Source organism: Daldinia loculata (genome assembly GCF_022478755.1).
Source record: "Daldinia loculata strain CBS 113971 unplaced genomic scaffold F4817scaffold_104, whole genome shotgun sequence".
NCBI lineage: Eukaryota > Fungi > Ascomycota > Sordariomycetes > Xylariales > Hypoxylaceae > Daldinia > Daldinia loculata.
The window spans coordinates 66397-82061 of NW_026054958.1; the positions used below are offsets into that span (position 1 = coordinate 66397).

Below are 15665 nucleotides of genomic sequence, written 5' to 3' on the forward strand. Positions count from 1 at the left end.
TCTCGTCGATTGTTGTGCGCTGCAAGATGTGTGTATGAAAGAAGTACTGAATATTCAGTTCGGAACTTTTTGGTCGGGTTGTCAGGTATCTAATACTTGGAACGTCCTAGTTTTTGGCACTTTCTTATATCTAATGTTAGTTATCGAATAAGTATTGCCCTGTTCAACCTTACGCCGCCGCGTAAACGTCCTCTATAAATGAAGCCCTTCTATAGTACAGTACCGAGTTCCCTAACACGAGTAGTTTAACCTCATATTTTCCATTTAAGACGTCCGTAGTAAATAGGTAGATGGATGGCCACCTAATATCAGAATACCTAGCCGTCCACCCGATTCAAAATAGCAACGCCCTCAACATGTCCCGTCTGCGGGAAGAAGTCGAAGCCGCGCAGACTTTCAATTGCATACCTTGTCCATCTCTTTTTTGGCTCTGCGGCATCTGTTTCCATCTCTGTCCCCGTCTCTGCGCTACCCGCACCCTCAAGCCCACGAACCAGGATACCGATATCGCGTGCTTGCGTGTGTACGTTACAGCTCACGTAGACGACACGGCGGGGCGCAAAGCGCAACAACTGGTTTAGGAAATCCTGATCGCAACCCTTACGCGGGGGGTCAAGCACCACGACGGTTTGATCGCCGGGGTATGCCTCGCGCACGGCGGACGTAAACAAGTCCTTGGCATCGGCGGCGATGAATTTCGCACGCGAAGGGGGGAGGTTATTTGCCGCGGCGTTACGGGACGCATATTTGATCGAGGCTTCGCTGATGTCGATGCCGACGCTTCCGCCGCTGAATAGGGAAGATAGGGTTATGGTAAAGAGCCCGGAGCCGGAGTAGGCGTCGATGAGGAATTTGATTTCAGGGGAAAGAGGGGAGGAAGGGGGGAGGATGTGCTCCCGGATGTAGTCTGTGAAGACGGGGAGGATGGAGTTGTTGTTCTGGAAGAAGGAGCCGGCTGGGTTGTGGAAGACGTAGGGCCCGACGTACTCGGTTGATGTGCCGTTGTTGTCTGTCACGCAGGTCTTTAGGTCTGTGTACGAGTCTGTCTCGACCCTAACAACAGAGTCCTCGGGAGGCGGGGGCGATGGTGATCTTGCATTCGCTCCTTTCGGTGAAGATGTTCCTTCGGCTTCGCTCTGTTTCTTCGGAATACGCTTGGTGCTTTCGCGCAGAAGAATCGTAGCGCCCCGTACGTATTTTCCGTACTCGACGGCCATACGTGCACGTTCATTTTTCATACCAAGACGTACAGCGTCGGTGCCAATAGGGCAGTCTTCAATATCTAAAGTGTTGCGCTTGCCCTTAGGCATAAAGCCAATAGGGGGGCAGCTCTTAAAGGGCTCCTTAGTTTTGCGCCAGCCCTGGGGGGCATCAAAGTGTGGTGTCAGCTTAGTTCGGTAGCCGTATTGAAGAGGACTGCCGATGGTGTCCTGGATAGCGGGGATAAGCTCTGGGGGTAGTTGGGAGAAGTTGCGGAAGGCCTTTTCGACGATGTTCTTCTTGTGCTTCAACTGCTCGGTATAATCTAGCATCTGAAATTGGCACCCGGAGCAAGTGGCGAAGTATTTGCACTGGATCCGGCTGTCGTCGCGGGAGGCTGACGGCGTCACGACAGAGAGGTAATCCGTCACGGTATAACCCTCTTCCTTTAGGTGGCGGTACACCTTCACCTTGACAGTGTCGCCTGGTACTGAGAATGGCACGACGTATACGCGCTTAGAGCCTTTATGTAAAGCTAGGCCCTCTCCTGTTGAGGCAAGCTCGACAACTTCGACTTCTATCTCGGAGCCTTCCTCCGGCAAGTTTTCGGTTTCTGGCTCTGGCGCGTTATTCCCTTCTTCTACCGCTCTATCATCATCTTGCTTGAGAGACTCGATTAGATTCTGCACGTCAATAGCTAAGACTTCCTCCGCTGAGCCAGTCTTCATGTCCGTTTCGCTTTTCTTCGCCTTTTTCTGTTTCTTCTTGTTTTCCCTTTTCATTCCTAGCTTAGACTTTTCATGATGGAACGGCCTTTTCCCGCGGTTGGGTCTTGACTCTTGATCTTGGTCACCCAATTTCACCTGTCTGTCTGATGAAGCCATTTTTTGCGAATTTGGAAATCCAATCATACGTATCATCTCAGCAGCGCTTATAGTATTGGTCCTATCCCGTCGAGACTTGGCTCTCTTATCAAATTGATGATGAAGACGTATACCTCTTCCAACTTCAGATAAGTGAGTGTGGCAATTGGCGAAGGCAAGGGACTGAAGTGAAAATTGCGACGAGCCAAAGACGGGATGGGTTGCGAGTTTGTTTCCTATAAATAACCGCGGCGTTATTGTTATACAGAGCCGCATTGATTCAATAGTTTGTTCAGTCGAATCTTCCCAGCTTATGGTTTATAGAAAGACTTGAGAAAAAATACTCGAAATTGTAAATTGACGATTTTTTACTGGATGAAAGATTGTACCATGTACCAAGTAGCGTTAGTTACATAATGATGCACTACGGTAGCTTATCGCGATTAGATACCCCACTCTATCTTTTTAAGGACTTCTACGAAATTACGAAATTACGAATAAGTCACATTTATTCAAGTACACAGTCTAAACCACACCTCCTATTAGAATTCGATAAATATTCCTATAGATTTCATACGGCTCCGCTCCCAGTATATAACTAATTTATACCATGCCTTGGACCACCGGATTCATTTGTGCCTGTTGTCCTACTAGCGTTGCGTCGTGATTTCCTCCGTCATGTGTGGGATGCGCCTTGTGGTGTCCGCCATGACTTCCATCGTGAGCATCCCCAGCTCTTCCGTGAGCAGTTCCGTGCGGTGGGTGGGCTTGATCATGCCTCGCAGGCCTTGCGGGTGCTTCTCTTGGATGGCTTTTGCTCGACTGCTCAACAGAAATTCTGTTAGTCATGACCTCTCCTTTAAAAACAGTCGATATGATAGGCACAAGTATGCCGGATACATATACTATGTACGTGATGTTAGGAATACATATGTACTCACTCCGAAACACATGATGTCCGATAATTTGTGTTTCTTAAATATATAATTTGTTGTATGGCTGAGTTGAAATCGATTACCGTCCGGGAGAGACGACAAGTTTATATCTATCGAGCTCTAGGCCGACTATGTCACAACAAAGCCTTCTATCCGTCTCGACGTCACGTCAAAGCGATGACGTATTTAATCGACACTCAACCTTGTGATACCTATGTATGTCTCAGTTCCATTATTGAGGCGTTACAAGACTTATACCCAAACGGCCGTGAATAACCACAGGGTTTGTCTCACAGCCTCAACATGGCGGCCGCTAGATGTCGCCAAGTGATATGATTACCCCTCATTAGACAAGTCTCGTCAGAAAATCGTTATCCTCTTAGGTAGGCAAAATACTGCGCCAGGCAACTTCATAAAGAGTGCTAATTGCTCAGAACTTGGCGAGAAGTTGTATTGAATAGCAAGACGAATATTTACGAGTACTGCACACATGTTTATAGAAAAGTCCATCCCAATAAAGTTAAGAAAGAAAGAGAGATAGGATAGTTTCCGTAGTAGTATCGTAACAGGTTACACATTGAAGCTTCAATTAGGTGAAGAGTTGCGCAGCTTAATATTCATATGAGTCTAAATAAGCCAATCTCGTGATAGAACTATACAGTATAATACTAATACTTTACTATACGATATACCTTTTTATAACAGCCCGACCTTCGACATATGGCTTAAATTGTAGCCAGTAGTGAGAAGAGCTGTAACGTATAAATAGGTGAAGTTCTTAGCATCCCGTCAATTACAGTTTTGAAATGAACCATAGACTTCTCTACTACGAAATAACACTGTCGAGTGTAATTTTTATGAGTGTCTGGATATAGTAGGTTGGTGAATGTTACAATTTAAAATATAGTTCTTTACAACGCTAGATATCTAGGCCTAGCCAGCCTAACGATTCATAATGAAGATAATACGAGGTAATATAGTTTCTAATGGTTAACGCGAAGGTCGCTTGATAGCTTTATACTTATTAAAAACCCCTATATAACTATTGTCGCTCTTCAATATGTGTTGCCCGCACTAGTACAATATCATAATCTTATAAGAACTTTACAAGTCTTGGATCTTGTATGAATCTATTCCTTCCTAGGAGGTATTAGATAAACCCATCTGACTTCCCGATATTGAGACTAGGAAAGTGCCCGGGCGTAATTGAAGGTGCGCGTCTCGGTGACTTCGGATGGTTTCCTGCGTAAGAATTACAAATCCGGGGCGCGATAGACAGGGGACGAGCCCCTAAAAATCCATGGCTATAATTCCTAGCTCATGTTAGCTTATTTGCCGTAAGCTGTACTCTACCGTATATTTCATCCCGTGTCGAGGTTTAGAAATGCAACAAAGAGATAGTAGCCCAGGTTAACTTATATAATATAGTTGGATATAAATTATAGATAAAGTTTAAAACACTACCAGACAATCATCTAACCGACCCGGGTATAATAGATTACGACATTTATGTAAGTCTGAGCTACGAGCTTGCTACGTGGTAGTGTGGTGGGGCTTTAAAGTATTAGACTACTATTACTAGTATTAAGCTTGTCGGACTGCTTATCTCGCTTTATAATCCGGCTTTTGCAACCTTGGTACAAAAGATAACTGCTAACCCGAGATTACCTCAAGATACCCGACGGGTACCCTAACCTCGTCGGAGTGTCGTTCTCTAATCGTCATCATCTATATTTCTTTCGTTCTCATTCTTCACATTATTATTATTATTATTATTATCATTCTATCATATACTAATGCGCTATCGTTGATAGAGGTGGTTATAATCACAGGGTACCGGTGTCTCTACCTAAGAGTACGCAAGCCTGTCGTATGATATGATGTGCCCTGAGAGTACCCAGTGTTAGATAGAGAGCACGGACGACGAATTGGGAGGATTGCAACATACCGAGTTCCGATCACAACATTTGTAAAGACTTTGCGAGATGAGTGAGTAGACATTTGAGTTGCATTCACTTAATTTCTTACCACCAAGTAACTGATATGGACCCCAAGTAACCCCTACAACACTCCCGCAGAGTCTTCTTCTGCTATTGCTTCTAGCTGTCGCCCCTTCAACCGCAGTCCCTTCACAATGGCAGCCAGCTGGACAAGTGGTGTTGCACCAGCAATCCGTTTCAGGGAAGCGAGGCGCTGTCGCTTCTGAGAGTAAAATCTGTAGTCAACTTGGTATCGACCTCCTCGATCAAGGTGTAAGTAGTACTAATTCATCAACATTCCCTTTACTAGACTACTTACAATTACATCATAGGGAAATGCCATTGATGCCTTTGTCGGAACTCAGCTATGTGTTGGTGTCATCGGCATGTATCATTCGGGAATCGGTGGCGGTGGATTTGGTCTCGTCCGGGACAGCAACGGCAACTACACCGTCATCGATTATCGCGAATCCGCTCCTAGCGCGGCTTTCGAGGATATGTATCAAGGTAATGTGATGGGCAGTGTGCACGGTGGGCTTTCCGTGGGAGTACCGGGCGAGCTGCGAGGTCTCGAATATGCGCATAAGAAGTTCGGCTTACTGCCTTGGAAGTCTGTTGTGCAACCAGCCGCCTCTGTTGCGCGCCGCGGATTCCCGGTTTCCGAGGATCTGGTACGTTACATGGAGTTCGGCCTCGAAATGAGCGGCTGGAATTTCTTGGTCGAAGATCCCTCGTGGGCTCAAGACTTCGCTCCGAATGGTGAGAGCTGCCAGCTTATATGTTTTTCAGTAGCCAAGGCATTGTGTAGCCATTATGGCTAACCATATTGATAGGGGCTTTGGTAAAGTTAGGTGATACCATGACTAGAAAACGCTATGCAAAGTAAGATGATCAAGCATGGAGACACCTAACTAAGCACTCTCGAAATTTACTAATTTCCAATTTAGGACCCTAGAGCAAATAGCTGATTATGGTGCCGACGCATTCTATACCGGCCCAATGGGTTCGTAGAATTCCACCCCCCCCTTCTTCGATACAAAGTATTCTAATCTTTTCCAAGCTGAGGCGACGATCAAGCACATCCAGAAATACAATGGAACCATGACCCTAGAAGACATGTCTAACTATGAGGCCATCATCCGTGAGCCCGTCAACATCTCGTACCGCGGCTTCAAGCTTTTCTCGTCAGGCGTACCCAGCAGCGGCGCCGTCTGTCTCAGCACACTAAAGACGATGGAGGGCTACGACGCTTCGGACGTAGCTGCTGACCCTAATGTCACGCTCCACCGCTTCGACGAGTCGATGCGTTTCGCGTACGGCGCCCACCAGGCCCTCGGCGACCCGGCCTTCGTCTCCGGCATGTCGCCGCTCGAGGAGACTATGCTGGACGATGCGCATGCCGAGTCGATACGCCGGCGCATTCGCGACGATAAAACACAACCTATTGAAAACTACGACCCGCCGCGTATCTACGTTCCCGAAAGCCACGGCACCTCGCACATCTCGACGGCGGATTCCTCGGGTGCCGCCGTATCGTCTACCACCACTGTTAACCTACTTTTTGGTAGCTTGCTTATGGTCCCCGAGACAGGCGTCGTACTCAACGATGAGATGAACGACTTCTCTATCCCTGGCGTACGTAACGAGTTTGGCTACGCACCCAGCCCAGCCAACTACATCCGTCCGGGGAAACGTCCACTCTCCTCCATCACCCCCGTCATCGTCGAGTGGCTCGACGCTTCCACCTCAACCGCCATCCCGCTCCTTGCAGCCATCGTTGGTGCTGCCGGTGGATCCCGTATTATCAGCTCGACGACGCAAGTTTTATGGCACATGTTAGAGCGTGGGCTCTCCGTAAACCACGCCGTAGCCGTACCGCGGTTCCACGACCAGTTGATGCCGAACCAAGTCGTCTTCGAGTATACCTTTGACAACACGACTGTGGCCAGCATGTTAGAGAAGGGACATAACGTGACGTGGGTGCGCGAAGGGTATAGCGCCGTCCAAGCCATTAGCGTCGATGAAGATGGTGTGTTTGAGGCTTCAGGCGAGACAAGGCAGAGAAATAGTGCTGGGTTGACCTTGTAGACGTTTTCCTACTGCCTACCTGCTATACGTTAGGTTTGGTACCTATATACGTTACCGTGTGTTTTTGATAGAGTTACGTTATGATATAACTACCATTTATAACTTACATTATTACCTAGATAAATATTGATCCAAGTCTTCAAAATCGTTGGTATAAGACTCATAAAGTTAAGGCTGGAACGAATTACGTGAATAAAGATGTATTCCATAGTTATACCGGCTCGTTTTTGCTTAACCTAACTTATGGTATCCTCTTCGTTTCCGCATCCACCCTTAACTCAACGCGATGAAACGAGATAATACAACGCACCGCAATATAAAAACAAGGTAATATAAACTCCGAGCCCGCCTCCTACCGTGATAATCCTGGGGGTATCGGATGTAAGTCTATATCTATCTGGGTAGTAGGAATATTGGTAGTGATAATAGTACCATTTTTTGAGAGGAGAATTGGTTAGGGCAGTGGTAATGAATAAAACGAATATCGTTTATAGCTTCAAGGCGACGAGCTTCTCTAGCTCCGCCAACCATTTCCTGGCGAACTCTTCCTCAGTGAAGCGCTTAGATGATAAGCGCGCTCTGCGTCTGACGGAAAGGGGGTCGGGGTGCGAGAGCGCCTTCTCGAAACCCTCAGCGAACTCTGACGTGGTCGAGGCGTGGAAACCTAAGTGAAGTTATTAGCTAAAAAACACAATGCAAGAAATACTGCAATTGACATACCCGTAGGTTGGCCATCAACATCAGTGACAATGTCTAACTTCGGACCACCGCTGTTATGCACGACTGATATTAGACCCGCCGCGAGGTACTCGACTACGCCGATGCCGAAGTGCTCGTTCCACATGCCATTTACGCCTACGAAGGCCTTGCCAAGCCATTGGAGGATCTCAGACCACGGAGCGTCCAGCTGGAATATTACCTGGTCCTTGATTTGCAATTCATTGACTAGCAGACGAAGCTTGTACACGCGCCTTGAGTCATCGTCGCCCCTAACACTACCCAGGAGGACTAATTTGGCTTCTTTTGCTGAGGGAGTACCGGTCTTGACGAATTCGGCAAAGGATTGCAGGATGAGTTGGTGGTTCTTTTCTGGCCGGAACTGGGCAATGTATACTAAGTACTTCTGGCGTCTCTTCTCGCTCTCTTCAGAGATTTCGACGGCTCGCTCTATCTCATTGACGGCGCACGGAGGGTACACAACAGCAATAGAGTTCTCCCTGCCTCTCTGATTTCGGCGCGGCCCCCATAGAGACTTAATATGGTCTTGCGTCCAGGAGGAATTCGTCATGACAACATCGACGGAAGCCCCCATCCACGAATAAATAGCGGCGAAGATCTTCCAGTAGTGTTTTTTCAGTATACCTTTAACACCAACCCCCTTCCCGGCATTGACACCCTGACCTCCAACTGGCGTTTTAGGGTCGAGGGAGTCGAGCATGTCTGTGGAAATGGTAGGATAGTGTACATATGCAGCAGTTGGCATATCGGGGAAGAGGGTCTTGCTTAGACCAAGTACGAAAGCGTAGCCCATAGTATCCACGAAGATGTCAGGTACTAGGAGAGAAAAAGCATCCATTCCCATAAGTATAGAACCAACTGACTGCCCTAGCAAAGTCATATGCGGCCATGTAGAAGACAAAACCCAGTGTCGAGTTGTTAGGTAGATGAAGTGGATCGTAGGCGGGTGAATGTCGATACTGAAAGTGTTCTATGGTGCAATTAGCAATCTTGATTGCAAGTTCATTATATAACAGGAACCCCAAACCTTGACACGAGAGAGCATGCTCTCCTTTGAAACATCGTGGTCGCCCGTATATATAACGATCTTGGCGTTAGGCCATCTCTTCTGGGTAGCTCGAACCGCAGCCCATAGGACTCGTTCGCCACCTCCTCCAGCATTGCAGAAGGGATGGAAGAAACCGACTATACCATCCCAGTCTCGGTCGCCTTTTTCCCCGTTGCCGGACGTTCCAGCTGTAGACCCATCGATATTCTCCCAACTCTCGTCATCGTCGCTGCTAGCACTGCCGTCTTTTCCTTGAGCTTTGGCATCTCTAAATCTAGCTTCGCTTTCGGCTGTGGTGCGGACAAGTAAGGAGCGGCGGCCTTCTGAACCCTTCCTCAAACACCAACCGAAGGCCGACCCGGCCGTCAGGGCGAATATACGGAATAAGAGTGGAAGGATGAAGTTCCAGAATATTAAGGCGGCGAAGGGAGTACAGGCGATGGCAATCGCTGTAAAGGCTAGAGTCTTGGGCTCCATGCCGAAGGAATATGGTACGTCTTTGGAGGGAACGGAACAGCTTGAGCTGGAGGTGAACTCCGACATTTGCCTAAAGACTGGCGAAGAAATATTATAAAAGGTATGTGGTTTATAAGCCTAGGCACACGTGTCAGGAAGACAATACCGGTCTGGCCTCTTCAGACTGGGCCAGAAGCAGTCCAGTTGACCCATTGATATGACCTAGTAAGGTATTGTGGTGTTGCAAGTCGCACGCTCGTGAATTTATTAGTTAGGTACATATGTGCCTTGGTTTGTGGTAATTACCTAGGTATATTTATAATTTGGCGTGTGATCAATCGGCCAAATGTATAATTTGATACGTGTGACAAAGTGACCGAGTGACCGGAATAGCTGTACTTAGGCCTAGGTACCTACCTAACCTAGTACCTAAGCTCTGGAAGGTAGTCCCTTGGGCACTACGCACTAGCGCATCTCATCCCACCTTCCTTCCACACATAATCTAGCGCGGGCTGCTGCATATTCTTTATCGATAGAGCTACTGTAATTTTCTTTTATCCTCATTCCATTTAGGTACAATATGTACAAGGTCATGTACTTAGTAATTCCCGATGTCCTCAGAACATTATGTATTCTATAATACACCTAAACTAAGAGCATTGTAGACAGCACGTTGATTATTTCTGGATTTCTGAATCTACCTAGGTAGCTTTGAGAAGCTATTTGGGGTATGGTATTATATTCTATGCATGTATGAAAAGCTCAATGGCTTCAAAATCATTTTGCATATGATGTTCATTTTCTCATAAGCTCTCTTCCTACTATTCCATTCATGAACCAATAAGGGCTTATAGTAATCGACGATGAACTTGATTCATTGGACTCATACTATACGGGCACCTACGCCCTTTGGCCTAGTATCAAGGACCAGAACTCAACTATACCCTAATCGAGTCTCACCCTATCACTTTAGACATCAACCCAGTGTTAGGTCATTCCATCTTGCACCAACCGCCGCCACTGTTATACAAACGGCCCAGGATACCTTACTAGCTATCCATAGTCTTACTCACACACCATGGTTCCTGACGATTCCTCTGGCGGCAGTTGGAGTCAGCCTCGCTTTTCGGCTACCCTTCAACGTCTATATACATAAGATCAACCAACGCCGGGCTAGATTCACTCCGGTCCTTATGGGATGGACTGCGCGTATCTCACGGGATGTTAAGCGGGAAGGAATTCCATCGTCGCGGGAGTCGAAGGAGTTATTGGCGAGACATAAGAAGCTAGCATCGAGGATATACCGCACCGTCGGCTTACAAGACTGGAAACTATATTCCAGCGTCCTAGGTCTACCCTTCTGGCTCATCGGCATCGAGAGCGTCAGACGGATTTGTGGTGGTCCGAGGGGAATTATCGGGCAGCTGTTCCTGGGTAGAACTGAAGATGTTGCAGCTTCAAATACTCAAGGCAACGTAGAAATTCCGGTAGATCCAAGCGTGACTGCTACCACGGCCGAGCATGTCAAAAATCTACCAGATCTAAGCATCACGTTAGAGGGCTGCCTGTGGTTTCCCGACCTGTCCGCTCCTGACCCATACCACATTCTCCCTTTTGCACTGTCCGCTTTGCTAGTCTGGAATATGCTCCCTAAATCCAAGGCCGGGTTGCAACAGCTAGCTGGACTCAACCCTGGGGATAAGGTTGTAGTCGAGACCCCAGCAATGATGAGGCAACGTAGACTCCGTCGAGTGCTCATCGTCTTAAGTGCTCTCATAGGACCTATGACTGCAGACCTTCCGGCAGCGCTTCACCTCTACTGGCTGTCAACGAGCGCCACACACACAGTTACGAGCAAGGCATTGTCCAAGTTCATGCCAATTGACACGAATATTGTTCAAAGGTGTGTAGGTTATGAGGCCGATGTTATACGACCAAAACGAATCGAGAAAGCAGTAAAAGCTACAAATTAGGCAAACATGGATTTTGAAGCCACCAGTTCGGAATGGGACTCGTACCAACTGCACAGCAATTTATTGGAAAAGCCACCAATTCATAAAATTTGCCTTTTCGGCAATGCATTTGTAATTACCTGCTTACACCTATGTGAATAGTCTCGTGGTTTGGCAGTCCAAATGTTGATTAAACTCCAAATATAACTGGTTATAAACACCAAAGCCATCCTCATAAGAGGTATGGTTACTTGCTACCCATAAACCGCAAAGGAGGGAACAGATATCTCTGAGTCACCTCAAGGGACGGCCAATTCTTATTGGCCATCGCTAACACAATCCTGATACACTTAATGAGAAGTTCGAACTTGCTCACGCTAACTCCAAAACGCCCGAGATGTCGCTCGTACACCGTCAAATTGCTAGAAGATTTGACTCATCCCAAGAATACAGCCAAGAGGACGATCGCCATAATCACGGCTAGGATCAACAGCAAGCAACATGCCTTGCTCCGGGCATTCTTCTGATATCTTGCAGCACTTCTCAACTCGTAGTCGGCACCGCGGGTATCGTCGCGAATATTAACAGCATTGCTCTCAATCGTCTCTAGCACCTCACCCTGCTCGCTGACGATCTGCGCCACTTGCTGGAAAAGCACATTGAGATCACCAACACCTTCCTCTATCTGGCGGATTTCCTCCTCTCGCTCGGTAATTAGGGCCTCTTGGAAATCAACTTCGTCCTGGGGAGCCAGGTGGACTTGTTCCTGCTGCTGAAGCTGTAGTTGCTCGCCGGTGGCGTTAGACGGGGCGCCCTCGCCAGATGAATCATGGTCGAGTGCCGCCTTGGCTGCGCTAACCGAGGCTCGTTGTTTCTCGAGGGCGGTGCGCTGAAGGTTTTGGAATTCGCTGAGGGCAGCCTTGAATTCGCGCGACAGCTTCTGTTGCGAATACTTCTGGGTAGGCTACGAGGCAAACAAAAGTTAGACATATGTCACATTAAATAGGTAGACATGGTCGACCGCATCATTCGATTTACTTACAGTAGGCTCTTCCCATGTCTGAATCTTCTTGATACCTTCACCAACCTCCTTGAACTGCTCCGTAGACTCCTCAATTACAACGTGGACCCGCTCGCGCAATCTGGGGTTGTCCCGTCGAGTGCCAAGGAGACCAATATCCGATTTCAGCTTTGAAATATTACCCTGTAGATGAAATAGTTTGTTCATAAGGCCTTGCGATAATCGAGAGAACTCCGGGTCATCCGCGTAGGCGCCATTATTCTGGCGACGACCAGCCCCGCTGCCGGATTCTATTGACGATAACTGATCGAAAGACATGGCTGGACGGTTCTGGATTAGAGAGAACGACGAGATTTAATAAAGGAAATCTTGATGAATTAAAGAGAGATTGGTCCTGAAAGGATCGAGTATTTAGATGGTACCTACTATGGGCACGGATAAGATGAGAAGGGTTGATGTCAGTCAGGATCACCTGCGACGGATTGCGCAGGTACAAGTGCAGGTCACGGCAAGGCAACCGAATTGGGGATTCAAGATTGGAGTTACACATGCGTCTGCTTATGTCAGTCTGCACTACTACAGGTACACTAGCGCTGGTAAGTCATGGATATGATATATTTGTACAAACCGAGGGCCCCCCCGTAAAAGGAACCATAAAAGCCCGATTTTTAGCAAGGCTTAAGCTCTTTCGAACTTTACTTGCTATAATTAAATATTTAGGTATATATTTACGTTTAAATTAAAAAATGGGCTAATATATTACGTTATTATTTAAAATTATAATTTTATAATATTATAATTATAATATTATAATGTTATAATGTTATAATTATAAAAAATAATAAAAATTTAATTATTAAAACGTTATTTTTAATTTTATATATATTATATTTAATTAAATTTATTAAATTTTTTAATTTTATAAATTATTTCGCAAAAATAACCGTTTTAATATTATTTATAAAAATAAAATAATATATATTTAAATAAAATAAATAATTAATTTATAATAATAATAAATAAATAAATATTAACAATTAAAAATAATATATTACATAACGTAAAAATATATTTAATAAACTTTATTTTATTAATTTTAAACTTTATTTTATTATTTTTTTACTAATATATTTTGGCATATGTTAAAAATAAAATTAACTATAATAATAAAAGTTAAAAAAATTAAAAAAAAATAATTATTTACGTATATAAAAATAATTAAATGTTTAAATTATATAAAAATTAATAATAATTAAATATAATTAATTATTATTATTATAAAATTATTTTTTAATAAAATTATTTTTTATTAAAATAAAATAATTATTTTATAAATAAATAATATATTAAAATTTTATTAATTTTAACTTTTTAAATTTATAAATGTTATAAAAAAAGTTATAAAATAATACATTTTAAAAAAAAAATTTTAAAATTTATTTTATTATTTTATATAATTTAATTTTTTAATTAAAATTTAAATTTTTTAAATATATAACTTTTTATTTAAATAAAAGTTAAATATTATTAACCGTTATTTAAATAAAATTATTATTATAATAATAAAATTAAATATAATAATAATAAAAAATAATAATAAAAAGAAAAAAAAAATAATAATAAAAAATAATTTAAAAAAATTAAAAAAAATAAAAAAAAAATAAAGATTTATATAATAATTAAGTAAATAATATTAAAATATATAAATTAATAATATTATTATTAAAAAATAAATAATTATTACAAAAAAATAATAACTATTGTAAAAAAATAATAATTATTATAAAAAAATAATAATTATTATAAAAAAATAATAATTATTATAAAAAAATAATAATTTTTTCCCGATATTAATTTATTATAAAAAATAATTAACGTAATTTTTTAATATAATAAAAATAATATAATTAAAAATTTATATAAATTTTTTAAATAATATTAATAAATTAAATAATAATTTACATATTTATTATATAATTTTAAATATAATTTTATTATGTTAAAAATTTTTTTAAATATATTATAATAAATTTATTAAATATAAAAATTAATAAAATTAAAAAAATTATTATATTATATTAAATATATTAAAATTATACGTTTTTTACATTATATAATATAATTTAATATTTAAATAAAATTAAATTATTAATAATATTATTATTATATTTAAAATTAATTTTTTTAAACTTTATAACGCGTAAATTTATTATAACGTTATTATTTTAACCGTTATTATTAATGGTAATAAAAAATTATAAAAAAAAAAGATAAATTTACTGTTAAAATTATTAAACCGTTAATATTTTTAATTAATATATTTATTATTATTTTTATTATATATATAATTATATAAGTTAAAATTTATAATTTAATTATTAAAAAAATAATATTAATAAATATTATTATTAATTATTTTATTATTTTTATTATTTTTATTATTTTTATTATTTTTATTATTTTTATTATTTTTATTATTTTTATTATTTTTATTATTTTTATTATATATATTATTATATAAATTAAAATTTATAATTTAATTATTAATAAAATAATATTAGTAAATATTATTATTAATTATATTATTATTTTTATTATTTTTATTATTTTTATTATATATATTATTATATAAATTAAAATTTATAATTTAATTATTAACGAAATAATAATAATAATTTTTATTATTTTAAAATAAAAATTGCTTTTTTAAAAGTAAATTTGAATTTAATAAGTTAATATAAAAAAGTAAAAGTAAAAGAATTTAGTTTAAAAGTATATTTTTAATTTAAATTTAAAAATATATTATATTTTTTATAAAAAATAAAAATTTATATAAACTTTTTTTAACTTTATAAATTATAATAATATTTATATGAAAAATAAATTAAATAAAATAAATAAATAAATATTTTCAATAAATTTTATATAAATTTTAACATTTAAAATTATAATATTATTTTTTTATTTTTTTAAAAATAATATAAATTAATTTTAATATATAATTAATTAAATAATATTTATTTTTATATTTTTTAAAAAATAAAATAATTTTTATATTTTTATTTTATAAATAATAAATATTTTTATAAAACGCCATTAAATTTTTTATATTATTAATTTTTATAAAACTAATATATAACCTTATTATATTTACCCGATATTATTAATTTATAAAATTAAAAATTATATAAATACGTTTTAAAATAATATAAAAATTAATAATTTAATAAGTTTAATTATAAATTAATATTATTTGCCAATTATTATCGTTTAACCCTGCAATATAAACCGGTTAAAATATAGCTACTTTTTATTAAAAAAAAAATAAATTACTATAAAAAATATTTAATAATTAAAAGTTAATATAAATAAATAATATATTATA

The 15665-nt window shown here is 40.2% G+C and overlaps 6 protein-coding genes across 6 annotated transcripts; 3 read left to right on the forward strand and 3 right to left on the reverse strand.

The window, feature by feature from the left end:
- Positions 1 to 121: 121 nt before the first annotated feature.
- On the reverse strand, positions 122 to 2463 carry F4817DRAFT_354104 (S-adenosyl-L-methionine-dependent methyltransferase). Its single transcript, XM_049305476.1, has one exon. The coding sequence runs from the start codon at positions 2337 to 2339 to the stop codon at positions 318 to 320; it is 2022 nt and encodes a 673-aa protein (XP_049153768.1). The 5' UTR covers positions 2340 to 2463; the 3' UTR covers positions 122 to 317.
- Positions 2464 to 2543: 80 nt separating this feature from the next.
- Positions 2544 to 3533, forward strand: F4817DRAFT_354105 (uncharacterized protein). Its single transcript, XM_049305477.1, has one exon. The coding sequence runs from the start codon at positions 2742 to 2744 to the stop codon at positions 3048 to 3050; it is 309 nt and encodes a 102-aa protein (XP_049153769.1). The 5' UTR covers positions 2544 to 2741; the 3' UTR covers positions 3051 to 3533.
- Positions 3534 to 4630: 1097 nt separating this feature from the next.
- Positions 4631 to 7211, forward strand: F4817DRAFT_354108 (gamma-glutamyltranspeptidase). The gene is made up of 6 exons (XM_049305478.1): positions 4631 to 4987; positions 5054 to 5250; positions 5310 to 5736; positions 5811 to 5859; positions 5925 to 5980; positions 6038 to 7211. Exons 1-6 carry the CDS (start codon positions 4984 to 4986, stop codon positions 7063 to 7065), a joined length of 1761 nt encoding a protein of 586 aa, XP_049153770.1. The 5' UTR covers positions 4631 to 4983; the 3' UTR covers positions 7066 to 7211.
- Positions 7212 to 7235: 24 nt separating this feature from the next.
- F4817DRAFT_20101 (glycosyltransferase family 4 protein) lies at positions 7236 to 9664 on the reverse strand. Its single transcript, XM_049298579.1, has 3 exons — positions 8831 to 9664; positions 7786 to 8773; positions 7236 to 7729 (listed from the first exon to the last, which is right to left on the reverse strand). Exons 1-3 carry the CDS (start codon positions 9392 to 9394, stop codon positions 7554 to 7556), a joined length of 1728 nt encoding a protein of 575 aa, XP_049153771.1. The 5' UTR covers positions 9395 to 9664; the 3' UTR covers positions 7236 to 7553.
- Positions 9665 to 9900: 236 nt separating this feature from the next.
- Positions 9901 to 11487, forward strand: F4817DRAFT_20129 (uncharacterized protein). The gene has a single exon (XM_049298584.1). The coding sequence runs from the start codon at positions 10171 to 10173 to the stop codon at positions 11278 to 11280; it is 1110 nt and encodes a 369-aa protein (XP_049153772.1). The 5' UTR covers positions 9901 to 10170; the 3' UTR covers positions 11281 to 11487.
- F4817DRAFT_20128 (t-SNARE) lies at positions 11488 to 12901 on the reverse strand. The gene is made up of 2 exons (XM_049298583.1): positions 12302 to 12901; positions 11488 to 12223 (listed from the first exon to the last, which is right to left on the reverse strand). Exons 1-2 carry the CDS (start codon positions 12596 to 12598, stop codon positions 11696 to 11698), a joined length of 825 nt encoding a protein of 274 aa, XP_049153773.1. The 5' UTR covers positions 12599 to 12901; the 3' UTR covers positions 11488 to 11695.
- Positions 12902 to 15665: the final 2764 nt, after the last annotated feature.